Source organism: Penicillium hordei (genome assembly GCF_028827395.1).
Source record: "Penicillium hordei strain IBT 12815 chromosome Unknown utg000002l_segment0_segment0, whole genome shotgun sequence".
NCBI lineage: Eukaryota > Fungi > Ascomycota > Eurotiomycetes > Eurotiales > Aspergillaceae > Penicillium > Penicillium hordei.
This window is the reverse complement of record NW_026623143.1, coordinates 2,699,368-2,711,956: the sequence shown is the minus strand read 5'-3', so window position 1 is coordinate 2,711,956 and position 12,589 is coordinate 2,699,368. Positions and strand designations below refer to the sequence as shown.

Sequence of the window (12,589 nt, the reverse complement as noted above, 5' to 3'; positions counted from 1 at the left end):
AACTAAACCTCGGACCTAGCGGTTCGGAGCACTCATTACCTGTGTCGCGGGCAGACACAGCCGTCGGTCAATCAGGACTGGACGAGAAATTTTCGGCGCATCCATCTCCGGCCGCAACCCGAAAATGGCCGACTCCAACAACAGTGGTGGTCGCAGGCCGACTTACCCTGCCGGAACGATCGCCAAAGTGGTATGGCTAGCCCTGACCAAACTTCGGGATTGTGCAATACGGGTTCTAATGACTTCTTGTCTAGGCTACCGACATCCTGAACGAAACATTCCAGAACATTATCCACGACCTGGTGGCCAAGGTTCACCGCGAAGAGAAGGTGGCGCGCATGCGGTCCGCAGTGGTTCTTGCCCGACAGAAGGCGGAGGAAGATGCAATCATGCCGGAGGAAGCACCCAGCAAGACATCTACCGATACAAAGAGAGAAATTGTTCTCGACACCAAGAAGCTTGCGGGTATGCGCATGGAGACGGATGCAGCCGTTTTCAACTGCGGAAAGGTCTTCCTCAAGGGCAATCCGATGCAAACCGTGAAGGAGCATGTGTGCCCAGATTGCCGCCTCCCAAAACTCATGTACCCGACCACCGGAGCTAATTCTTGCCCCCCTCCCGACCCCAACACCGAGTACTGTACAAATGTTCCCATGATCAATTCACAAGGTCATGACGTCCACGGCAAGCTCTTTGCAATCATGCCGAACCCCAAGAAAAAGAAGGGTGACCGTGACAGCACGATTCCTGAGATTCCGACCACCAAGTGCCCTATCTGTCCGCGCTACTTTGTCATGACTCGTCTCGCCCAACATCTTGAACGCTGCGTCTGCGGTGGTCGCAGCGGCGGTCGCAATAAGACTCCCACAGACAGTGGCGCTAGCAATGGCAATAGCCCCAGTTCATCGGCACCCAAGCGGCCTTATGCAGACGACGACGAAGAAAGTCCCAGCCCCACCAAGAAGAAGAAGCTGAATGGACCCAAGAAGGCCTCCACCACAAAGCCCGGGCCTAGTAAGCTCAAGCAATCATTCACGGTTGAGGACAACGACGACGACATCAAGAGCGAGAACGCCGACTAAGCTTCCATTTATTTTCTCATACCCTTTTTTCCTACCATGGTGTCCGCGGCGTTTGAGCTTTGTTTTGATGGGCTGGTTATGTCCCATGGCGTCTCTGGGTCTGGTTTGGTTTGGTCATGGTTTGACCTTTCCTTCGAATAAATCTGCATAGATGAATGATGATGAGGGGGGGGGGCTTTGTAGGATGTACATTACTTGATAACATGAAATACAACTGACCGAGGCACTGCAAGAAATATGCCACTGACTTGTGCTAATATCAATATTTTCTTTTGTCTCTTATTACTTCAAACTCATTGACTGGCCAAAAAGTCCATGATGTATAGAATAATAGCGAAATCATACGGGAACTGTCAACCACTCATACCGGGCTTGCCCTCGAAGTATATATATTAGCCTCAAGAACCACGGCAAAAGAAAGGACTGGACAAGGAGCAGATCTTATGCATGGGCGCAGGTGTAATCTTTCGTTCAAGTTCATTCGAACATAATATACAGCTCATTGAACAATGAATCACACCTTGCAAGGGATCTTCCTATGAGTAGGCTAAAGTCCTCCCGGTTCAATCCTGGAGTGAACTAGTTACCTGGTAATGGTTGGTATCCAAATTTAACAAGAGAAAATCTATCCACTGACATTAGATATGTGTATATTTATACAAGATTCAGGTTGAAGTTGATCTGGGCTTTGGTTGACGACCTTGTGCCTACGTACAACATAGGTTAGTTAGCCACCAGGCCAGCTGTCGATGCTTAATAAGTGCGGGGATCCGGCCTCGGGGGCATTTCATCTGTCATTCACTAACGCCTAAATGTCTAACATGGCTGATATCAAGGCATGGGCAGCTCCTCGTCTCTCCCAGCTTCTCCCGCTGGATCCAGATTCTCTTTCTCAGGTTATCGACTACGCCGTCAGCCTCTCGAGGGAGGCATGTGCCGATCACCTCAAAAACCTACTTGGCGACTCCCCGGCCGCCCTAGAATTCATCTCCTCGTTTAATTCACGCCGAGAACCCCAGCGACCACCCCAGAACCCTTCCACGCAAAGCAGAGATGCATCGAGATCAAGCGGAGGAGCCAAGAAGGGCAAGAAGAAGGCCCCGCTGCACACTGCTGGCCCACCACGTCGACCCGACAACTACGGCGATGTAGGAGGTGGCTACAAGAAAGCAGACGAAGAAGACTATATGTCTTCTCGAAAACCAGCTGCTTCCACTCTTGCACCATCGCCACATGGGTCCTCAGCCTCATCGCGCATCCCCTCCCCCTTACCCGTATCATCCCCGAAGCCACCACCATCTGCGAGTGGCCCTACAATCTCAGACATGTTACCGAATGTGCGATCAAAAGTGAGCAAGTCAACACGTCAAGGTGGTGGGGCGGGATCGTCTTCCAAGGGCAACACAGCTCTTACAACCAACGATATCTCCGACCTCACCGCAGCTATCGCCGCGCTGGAGGTATCGACGAATCCGAGTCTGGGGGAGAGACGCAACTGCACCTGCTATGGGTCACTGCACCCAGTATTTGATCCAGCACCCAATTGCCTCAACTGCGGGAAAATTATCTGCTCACTCGAGGGTCTACAGCCGTGTTCATTCTGCGGCACACCGCTCCTCTCCGCCGAAGAAGTGCAGGGTATGATTCGGGAACTACGGGCGGAGCGTGGGCAAGAGAAGATGCGCGTACATAACGAAGGTGTTCATCATGAAGGAGGTCCTAAACCTACTGCCGGGTCCGAACCTTCCAGCAAGCTGGATGCCGCGAAAGCACACAGGGACAAGCTGCTCCAGTTCCAAGCGCAAAATGCCCGCCGGACAAAGGTTGTTGATGAAACAGCAGATTTCGAGACCCCGAATGTCGCCTCAACCTTGTGGATGACACCAACACAACGAGCGCTAGCGCTCAAAAAGCAGCAGCGCATTCAGCGCGAGATGGACGAGAAGGCTCGTCCTGAGTGGGAGAGGAAAAAGACTGTGATGAGTCTTGATATTAAGGGTGGCAAGGTCCGCCGAGTCTATCATTCCGCACCGGCAGAACCAACCCCAGAGGCTAGTGAGCCTGACCCTGTTGATGAAGGAGGCGCGGAGGACAGCCCGCGAGGACAACATGCTTTCAGTCGAAACCCCCTTCTCGCAGCTGGTGGTCTTATGCGGCCTGTTTGGCGTGCCCCCGAGATAAAGCAGGCCGAACCAGCGGAGCAAACTGAACGAAAGCAGACTTGGCGACGTGTGCAAGATGACAACGACGACAACGAGCAATGGATTTTGGATGGAGGAATACATGGGCACATGACCTAAACATAATCTTACATCGATTCAACCGTAAGACCCAAAGCTTGAGTCTGAAAAACACCATTTCGGGCCATCTTCATAATTCTGAATCGACCAAGCCGGGGGGTACTCTATAGGCGCTATCACCGGCTTCATCGCCGATATCAGTGTAGCAGGAAAGCCTCACGCAAAAAAAAAAAAAAGAAAGAAAGAAAGAAAGAAAGAAAGAAAAGAAAAGAAAAGCGTGATCACTCTGTATCCCTGACTGTGTTTGGCGCATTCCTCCTAAGAAAAGGGCGGCATATTCGGAGCGGATGTCTGATTACTATTACCCGTTGCAAATCGGCTAATGACGGTGGTATTATCACAACCCAGGAGACAATCGAGCCGGATGCTGCTGTATGACTGATTAGGGAATGACGGCAGTCTGCCAAAAATAGAAAAGATCCATTCATCTATGTTGCATTTCTACATTATGTATAGAACTGACAATGAATCCCCACGATTTTTACAAGGCCTCGGATTGAAATGTTCATTTCTTTGTCTTGAGAACCTACCTACTGGAACCCCGAATCCCCACAAAAGTACCAAGCATGAAGTATGCTTCCCCGCGGATAGCATAAAGTTGATAATGCGTGGATATTTAAACATAACCAATCACCGCTCCAATGTATGGATCATCCCCAAACAACCGTCTATAACCGAGTCAAATAAAACCCTATCTGTAGTAGGAATCAGCAACCCTTAATTGGGGCTGTCCCATCAGCAAGACCTGTGTCGTAGTACGGATCCATCGTCATTGACTAGGAGGTTCGGTTGGGGGCGGATATCGGCGGCAGCTGGAGTATAAAGGAAGTTTGAGACAATATGATAACCTTGAAAGTACCTATTAGTATGTTGAGCCAATAAGTTGCTTCTTCATGATCATCTCGCAAAATGCTCGTTGAATCTGTGCTAGAGTGCTTTTCTCTACAGAGGGTTCTGGGAGGCTTGGTCGGCCTATTAGCTGTAGCGGTACGCATATTCCGTCCATTTGATACATTTTGATGCTCTCTATCACCCACTTCCAAGAAGTATCGTGTCCCACAAGTAGGCTAATCTAACTCATTCCAGACCTTCGCCTACGCCCTCTACAATCGCTTCATCCATCCGCTCCGCCGTATCAACGGCCCCCTCCTCGCATCTATCACACCCTGGGTCCAGCTTTACCATGGCCTGAAGGGCGACCGCCATCTCTGGCTGCACAAGCTGCACAGTCAATACGGGACACACGTGCGTGTTGCGCCTAATTTCATTTCTGTCAACTCTGACCGTGGATTGCACGATATCTACGGACACGGGAAACACCTTCAGAAGGCCAAATTCTACAATGCTTTCCCCGCCATTAAGGGCGTGTATAACACACACAACGCTATTGATAAAAGTATGCATGGTCGCAAAAGAAGAGTGCTTAGCCAGGCTTTCTCAGATAATGCTCTCAAGGGCATGGAGGATGTGATGCTCCTCCACGTGCGTCAGCTGTGTGCCGTCCTAGCTGGATATGATGGCGATTTCGAATCCCATGATCAGAAGGGCAATGTTAAGAACATGGGTGACTGGTTTAGTTATCTCTCGTACGATGTTATGGGCGAGCTCTGCTTCGGGAAGAGCTTTGACATGCTTATCTCTGAGAGTCGGAGATATAAAGTTGGGTTGGTAGATCGTGCTGCGAATAGGCACTATGTGGTAAGCATTTCTATTTTCTTCCATCGTTAGAGAACGCTTGTATCTGACTCGGCCATAGTGTGGACTTTGGATGCCTCTGGACACATGGGGTCTGGACCAGATATTCATCCGCAAGCTGACCCGCGACCGATGGAATTTCATTATGAATTCGCGCGTTGAAGCCAATGAGCGGGCCAAGGAGCGTACCCAGATTGGTCGGGACGCCAAGAAGGACTTCTTTTATTACCTGTTGAACGCGAAGGACCCAGAGACCGGCAATGGACTCAGCACGCCCGAGCTTTGGGGCGAGTCAAACGTCCTCATGATTGCGGGTAGCGACACAACCTCAACTACATTAGCAGCCACACTCTTCTACCTCGTTCGGAGACCAGATGCACTGGCCAAGCTGTGTGCGGAGGTTCGCGGCGCCTTCAATGAAGTTGAAGAGATCATTACCGGCAGCCAGCTCGGCGAACTGGTGTATCTCAAAGCATGCATCGACGAGGCGTTGCGTCTGGCCCCAGCCGTGCCCGGTGCGATTCCCCGCGAAGTGATGCAAGGCGGCGCCGTGGTCGATGGAGTCTTCTTACCAGCCGGCACAGACTGCGGCACGCCAACGTACTCCATCCACCGTCAAGAGCGATACTACCGGGAAGCAGGGACCTATATGCCGGAACGCTGGATTGAGGACGCCACCTGTATGGCTTCTGGAATGTCATGGCAGACGACCAAGGAGAGCATTGAGACTGCGCGGCATGCATTTTGCCCGTTTAGCATTGGACCCCGTGGATGTATTGGCAAGAGCATGGCTTTTATGGAGATGCGGCTGACACTGGCGCGGCTGGTGTTCCTCTTTGACATGTCATTGGCGGATCGTCAGGGTGAAGATGTGGGGGGGCACCTGGCGCTGACGGATCATTTCACCTCCGCGAAGAATGGACCGAATGTTGTGTTTCGACGAAGATAATTTAGTTTCAAGTTATTTCAGGCAGTTTATCATTCTGTATTCTAAAAGCGGTCATGCAGAAGATGTAAAAAATTTGAAACATCCAAGTGTCGCTTAATCTCTCAGCCTTACCCACACCCCCCTACCATCTCAACGTCTCAGGACACGGTTGCGCGCTTGGCATCTCTTCTCAATCATTTTATTTGTGTACATTCGAAGAATCATATTTGAATGGACCTGATTGAAGGGGCTTATCCATTATGACCTCGCCCCTGATCGTGACGTTCGTGCAGGCGACCATTTTGAATGCCATCTCCAACATCCTCGCGCAGCTGATTGATCAGCGCAACAACAAAGTAAGAGATACTACGGAGTATGTTTTAGGTATAAACATCGCAATTAACAACACATTAGGCTCCATTCACTCTGAACACACCGGCTCTTCTCCAATTTCTGGGCTATGGCCTCTTAATCGTGGCCCCCAATTTCTACTGGCAACGCGCCCTGGAAGCGCGTTATCCAGGATTTCCTACGCGTTCCGAGCTTTCAGGTGCATTCAGTGTTCGATCGCTGAAGTCTATCTTCTCACCCCGCTCATGGCTTTCCCTCTTCTCAAAATCTCGTGAGGATGATTCGCTCCCTAGCCACAAGGAGAAAGAGAAGCATGTCCGATGGGCAGCACGAGCGCAGAACTCCGGGCTCCGTAGCTTCTTCATGAAATTCTTCTTTGACCAGACGGCTGCCTCGATCGTGAATCTCGTGCTATTTGTGGTTCTCATCAATCTGCTGAAGGGAGAGACTATGGCAAAGTCGTGGGAATTGGTTGTTTTGGTAAGTTGCTCTGCTGTTGAACAATAGTGTTGAATACATGCTGACTTCTATAGGATTTCCGGCCTCTTATGAGTGCCCGTCTGAAGTATCGGCCTGTTGTTTCGGTCTTAATGTACACAGTCATTCCTGTGGACCGACGGGTGGTCTTTGGAAGTGCATGTGGGGTGATCTGGGGTGTGTATTTGAGCTTATATGCAGGCGTTTAGGTCCGTCGTTCTGCTGTCATTCTGCTTCTTTTCTGTTACTTCAGCGTTGTATTATCAAAGGGAATGTTATAATAATATGTCAAACTTTTACTTGTGAAAGCCAACTAATATAAAACCTGATTCAAAGTCAAAAGACTAAAATATTCATTTTCCTGCTGACATACTAAATCTACTGCAAATCTCTCTGCTGCTGATCTTTCATTTGTAAAGCTTTCCAAGGGTCCTGTCATTTGAAACATAAATTCTATCACAGAAAGCAATTATATTGACTGGGCTTTTTATCCGACATTAATATACGCACCAATTATCATAAACAATAGAAATGTGGGCACATGGCCCAGTACGATAATCCGTGGACCATCCCACAAAGAACAGAACTCCAAAAAGGAGAAGGGAGCGAAAATTAAGGATGTGCACGAAAAGAACTTCCCAGTCCGAATTTGAACCTCAAACAGCCGCCATCTCGATCTTCTTGCCCTTGACAGACAACCACTCAACGAAGATGGGTCCAACGAGCGACAACGCGCCCATGGCGACAGCGACGTAGAACGTATTCACAACAGCAGCGTTATAGGCAGTCAAGACACGGTGCAGTGCATCGCCACTAACAACGGTGCGGAGCATGGTAGCGCCAGCAGAGATGAGCTTCGGAGCATCCTCATTAGGTGCATACAGCGCCAAGTTCCGGACGAGCTGGTTCTGGAATACATTCTGTGCGACCGAGACGAAGATAGCGCCACCAAGAGTCTGGGCGAACATGACAATAGCCGTGCCACTGGGGATATCTGCGGGCTTAAGGGCAGTCTGGGCGACAATCATAGGCTGCTGCATGCCCAGACCCAGACCGATACCAAAGAGTGCCTGGTATCCGATCCACTTGGAGTGGTTTGAATCTGTCTCTAAGGTCGTCAGGAGTCCTGCGCCGATGGTCATGACGACGGAAGAGGCGATCATAAAGGGTGTGTAGTATCCACAGGCGGTGACGAGACCACCGGCCAGAATAGATACAACCACAACTGCGATGATCATGGGCAGGTTCATGATGCCTGATTTCAAGGCGGTTGCACCCTTGATTGATTGGAACCAGATAGGGAGCTAAGAGTGTTAGAGAGCTTTGATCGGTACGATTGGGAAGGGGAAATGTAGAAATGGGAAGGGTGCTCACATAAAATGTCAGGACAAAGAAAGCAGCGCCAAGAGCAAGGGCATACCATGCTGAGCCCCAAATGCTACGGTTCTTGATCAGGCGTGGCGGGACGGTTGCGCGGTCCCCGACCCAAATCTCGACGGCAATGAAGGCGAGACCGAGAACGCCAAAGACCACAAATAAGCCGATAATGCGTCCGCTGCTCCACGCGTACCTGGTGCCCCCCCACTGCAGGGCAAGCAACAAGCTGATGATAGCGGGCAGGAAAAAGAGGGAACCGATCAAGTCCAGCTCCTTGAGCTGTTCCTTCAGGGTGTTCTTCTTCAGGATGGCTTTGGGTGTTCGGAAGAAGCAAAGCACGAAGAAGAAAGTTACTCCTCCGAGGGGCAAGTTAATATAGAAACACCAACGCCAAGTGAGGTGGTCGGTGAAGGCGCCTCCCATACTGTCTGAAGTTAGCATAACTCGGTAATCAAGAAACACAAGGAACGTACAGAGGGCCAGCTACATTGGCAATGCCAAACATGGAGCCAATGAGACCCGTATACATAGGTCGCTTCACCAGGGGTACACTCTTGCTGATGATGAGGATAGAACCCGAGAAAAGACCAGCTGCCCCAAGCCCGGCGATTGCTCGGCCGCAGATGAGTCCAACAGAGGTGGGAGTGACAGCGCAAACCAGCGAACCGATCTCGAAAATGCAGAGCGCGGTGAGATAGATCCACTTGATCGAGTAGAATGTGTACAGTTTGCCGAACATCAGGGACACGGCGCATGTTGTCAGCAGATACGAACTTCCATACCACCCGACATCGTTGAGCGAGTTGAATTGATCAGTGATCTTGGGAATTGCTGTTGCAATAATCGTGTTGTCCTGGAGGATCGGTGTTAGCTGGATAAACCTATCAAGTAAAGCCACCTGACAGTGCATACCAATGCCACGCAAAACACACATAGACAGAGAGCAATACTGATCAGAGATAATCTCCATGCGTTTGGATATTCTTCTTCTTCTTCTTCTTCTTCTTCTTCTTCCTCCGGCGTTTCAGCATCACCGTCCTCTTTTTTATCTTCTTGTGTTGGCTTCTTGTCGAATGATTCATTGGGGACCAGCTCCTTGCTGGAGTCGTTATGAACAGGCGTTGGCGTGTCACGGCTCGCAAGTTCTTTTTCGATGCCATCAATGGGAGTTGAGTTTCTCCTCAAGGGCTCATCGACCAGAGTGCTCTCTTTCTCACTAGAGGGCTTCGAAATCTGACCTCCAGACTGGGATTGGGTGTCGTCATTGGGTGCCACGTTGCTGTGCTCAGTTTTGTCTTCAGTCTTATCTCCAGTCTTGTCTCCAGTCTTGTCTCCAGTCTTGTCTCCAGTCTTGTCTCCAGTCTTGTCTCCAGTCTTGTCTCCAGTCTTGTCTTCAGTCTTGTCTACAGGTACATCTGCCTCTTTGGGAGATTTGACTTTGAAGGCATCGAGGAAGCCCATAATGAACGAAAAAAAAGAAATACAGCAGTATTAAAAAAGTAAAAAAAAAGAGCCAGTAATGAGATTTAACGAAAGTTGGGACGAATGAACATAAACAGGAAAATAGAAGGACTTAAAGAGAAACAGGGAAAATAAGCCAAATGATTGACATTAGAAACACAACCAGTTCGTACAGGTCTCATCGGGAACCTTGCCTCTGAATATCTTGGGAGGGGGAACAGGGCCAATCGAGATTGCACGTAACCCTGCGATCATATCTCAGGAGTCCATGTGGTACATAAAGGCCTCCACTGAGCTGCATATCCTGCAGAAAGTTTTTTTTTTGCAGTCAGGCAGCGAAGTTTAGTTCTCAAGAAACGAACTAGTTAGTCTATTAGTTCGCAACAATTGACAATGCGGCTATGCAACTATGATTGGCCGCAGTAGTCCCGAACGTCGTGAGTTTTCAGAAAGGACAACGGAATTGTTCTCATCCGACAAGATCTGAGTCAAAATCCGCGCTTGAACGCGGACGAAATGTCGAGTTCGCTTTGCCCAGGAGGGACCGCAGTCAGGAGAATGCAAGGACCAGGGTGATCTATTATTCAATTGTTGCATGAACTTATGTAAAAGTCTTTATTTGCGATTGCGCGCCAATCAGCGATCAGGGGGATGTGAATAGTACGTCGCCCCTTACTCGGCATCCAACAGAGAGAAACATTGTCTCTGCTGCAACGGATTGTCATACACCGCTGTTGATAAAAACAGGGGGAAAGGATAAACATAGGATCCGAACAATTATGGAAGTGGAGAGACGAGCAAGTAGTTCCATGTGATTCTTGCGGAGTTTACAAATATCGTCGAAGAATAATCGATGGCTGAAGATGACAAGGATCTAACGGGATGGGGGTTAGTGCGGTTTGGAACCACGGAAGAAAGTCGGAGATTGGGGTTAAGCTTGTCTGAGTTCTTACTTAGGTTGCCTTATCTCCTTATCTTCATACTCACATTTATGAGGGAGAGAGAGAGTAAGGGAGAGAGAATAAAATAATTAACAGGTCATAAGGTACTTCTCCTATTCGTAGGGGAAATTGTACAGCTTTGGTAACAAGTTTCAAATATAGATTGCATGTTCCTAGTACAGCATTAGCATGGTCTCGGCTGATTTACACTGGCACTCCCATGATGAGTACTCAATGGTATCTATGAGGAAGTAAATAGCTGTCTTGAAGCCCTCATCTGAGTAGTCTTTGTACTCGAAACAGAGCAAGCTTGTTATTGCTAAGTTATATCGAACATAGTTATATTAAATATTGTTTCAGAACCTCTGAATTTCCAAAAGTTTCAAGGAATACCCGTACATGTCCACGGGGAGCGGCCGTGTTACAGGTGCCTACACACGGCAAACTACAACTACACATTTGGTGTAGTTAGTACAACATGCAGTATTAGCAGCATAGAGCTTGATTATGGTCAGTGATTAATTATTTTGTGTCTGTAGGACTTATAGATATTGAAATCGGAGATAGCATAGAGAGGGAGCTTTAATTCCGATCAATAGTTATTCATAGAACCCCCAAATGGATTGACGACAGCAGCTAGCTGTTCCCACCGATTTATTAACTCCGGGCTTCATTGATCATAAGGCAAGAAACCCAAGTATAAAAAGGGCACCTCAACCCACTAGAATACTTCATCCAACCACCACCAACCTGCACAACTACAAACAACACAATATATCAACCATACAATGGCCGAATTCTTTGCACCTGCTCCGGAGCCCGCCACCCCTCTGGGTCGGTACCGGGTCCTCTCCTCAACGGCAGGAGTCCGCGTCTCCCCCCTCCAGCTCGGAGCAATGTCCATCGGCGACGCATGGAATCAATTTATGGGTAGCATGAACAAAGAACAATCTTTCGCGCTACTCGACGCCTTCGTCGCCGCCGGTGGCAACTTCATCGACACATCAAACAACTACCAGTTCGAGCAATCCGAGGCCTGGATTGGCGAATGGATGGCCGCACGTAACAACCGTGACCGGATTGTGATAGCCACCAAGTTCACAACCGATTACCGCAGCTACGAAGCCGGGAAGGGCAATGTCCCTAACGCCTGCGGGAACCACAAGCGCAGCATGATCCTCAGCGTCCGCGACTCTCTCCGCAAGCTTCAAACCGACTTCATCGACGTTCTCTACCTCCATTGGTGGGACCACACCACCTCCATCGAAGAGATCATGGATTCCCTCCACATGCTCGTCGAGCAGGGCAAGGTCATGTACCTCGGGATCTCGGATACGCCCGCCTGGGTCGTTGCTGCGGCGAACACGTATGCGCGCGCGCACGGCAAGACGCCTTTCTCCATTTACCAGGGGCGGTGGAATGTGATGCGCCGGGACTTCGAGCGTGACATCCTGCCTATGGCGCGGAATTTCGGCATGGCGCTTGCGCCGTGGGATGTGCTTGGTGGTGGACATTTCCAAACTGCTAAGCAGATCGAGGAGCGGAAGAGGACGGGTGAGGGTCTGCGCAGTGTGATGGGTGCTGAGCAGACGGAAGAAGAGAGGATTATCTCCGAGGCGTTGGCCACTGTTGCTGCTGAGCATGAGGTTGAGTCAATTACTACTATTGCATTGGCTTATGTGCTCTGCAAGGCGCCAAATGTGTTCCCGCTTGTTGGAGGCCGCAAGATTGAGCATCTGCATGAGAATATTCAGGCTTTGTCGATTCGCCTTACAGCTAAGCAGATTGAATTTTTGGAGGCGGCGACTACTTTTGATATTGGGTTCCCCATGAACTTCATTGGGGAAGATCCGAGTACCAACGGTGGCAAGATGAACTTCCTGATGGGGTCGGCTGGTAATATTGATTTTGTGCAGGCAACTCGGGCTATTGGATATGAGCCTGGTAAATAGAGGATTTTGATCTGTTTCAGAAGTA

At 49.5% G+C, this 12,589-nt stretch overlaps 6 protein-coding genes across 6 annotated transcripts; 5 read left to right on the top strand and 1 right to left on the bottom strand.

Moving 5' to 3' along the window:
- Positions 1-124: 124 nt before the first annotated feature.
- On the top strand, positions 125-1,082 carry N7537_004325 (uncharacterized protein; the record flags this gene model as incomplete). Its single annotated transcript, XM_056895382.1, has 2 exons — positions 125-190; positions 255-1,082. The coding sequence occupies 2 exons, from the start codon at positions 125-127 to the stop codon at positions 1,080-1,082; spliced, it is 894 nt and encodes a 297-aa protein (XP_056755130.1).
- Positions 1,083-1,894: 812 nt separating this feature from the next.
- On the top strand, positions 1,895-3,382 carry N7537_004324 (C2HC5-type zinc finger protein; the record flags this gene model as incomplete). Its single annotated transcript, XM_056895381.1, has 1 exon — positions 1,895-3,382. The coding sequence occupies one exon, from the start codon at positions 1,895-1,897 to the stop codon at positions 3,380-3,382; it is 1,488 nt and encodes a 495-aa protein (XP_056755129.1).
- A 909-nt stretch (positions 3,383-4,291) lies between these two features.
- On the top strand, positions 4,292-6,026 carry N7537_004323 (cytochrome P450; the record flags this gene model as incomplete). The annotated part of the gene is made up of 3 exons (XM_056895380.1): positions 4,292-4,369; positions 4,469-5,080; positions 5,139-6,026. The coding sequence occupies 3 exons, from the start codon at positions 4,292-4,294 to the stop codon at positions 6,024-6,026; spliced, it is 1,578 nt and encodes a 525-aa protein (XP_056755128.1).
- Positions 6,027-6,265: 239 nt separating this feature from the next.
- N7537_004322 (Mpv17/PMP22 family protein) lies at positions 6,266-7,042 on the top strand (the record flags this gene model as incomplete). Its single annotated transcript, XM_056895379.1, has 3 exons — positions 6,266-6,361; positions 6,420-6,836; positions 6,890-7,042. The coding sequence occupies 3 exons, from the start codon at positions 6,266-6,268 to the stop codon at positions 7,040-7,042; spliced, it is 666 nt and encodes a 221-aa protein (XP_056755127.1).
- A 447-nt stretch (positions 7,043-7,489) lies between these two features.
- N7537_004321 (uncharacterized protein) lies at positions 7,490-9,671 on the bottom strand (the record flags this gene model as incomplete). The annotated part of the gene is made up of 4 exons (XM_056895378.1): positions 7,490-8,137; positions 8,208-8,634; positions 8,684-9,063; positions 9,123-9,671. 4 exons carry the CDS (start codon positions 9,669-9,671, stop codon positions 7,490-7,492), a joined length of 2,004 nt encoding a protein of 667 aa, XP_056755126.1.
- Positions 9,672-11,400: 1,729 nt separating this feature from the next.
- On the top strand, positions 11,401-12,564 carry N7537_004320 (Aryl-alcohol dehydrogenase (AAD); the record flags this gene model as incomplete). Its single annotated transcript, XM_056895377.1, has 1 exon — positions 11,401-12,564. One exon carries the CDS (start codon positions 11,401-11,403, stop codon positions 12,562-12,564), a length of 1,164 nt encoding a protein of 387 aa, XP_056755125.1.
- Positions 12,565-12,589: the final 25 nt, after the last annotated feature.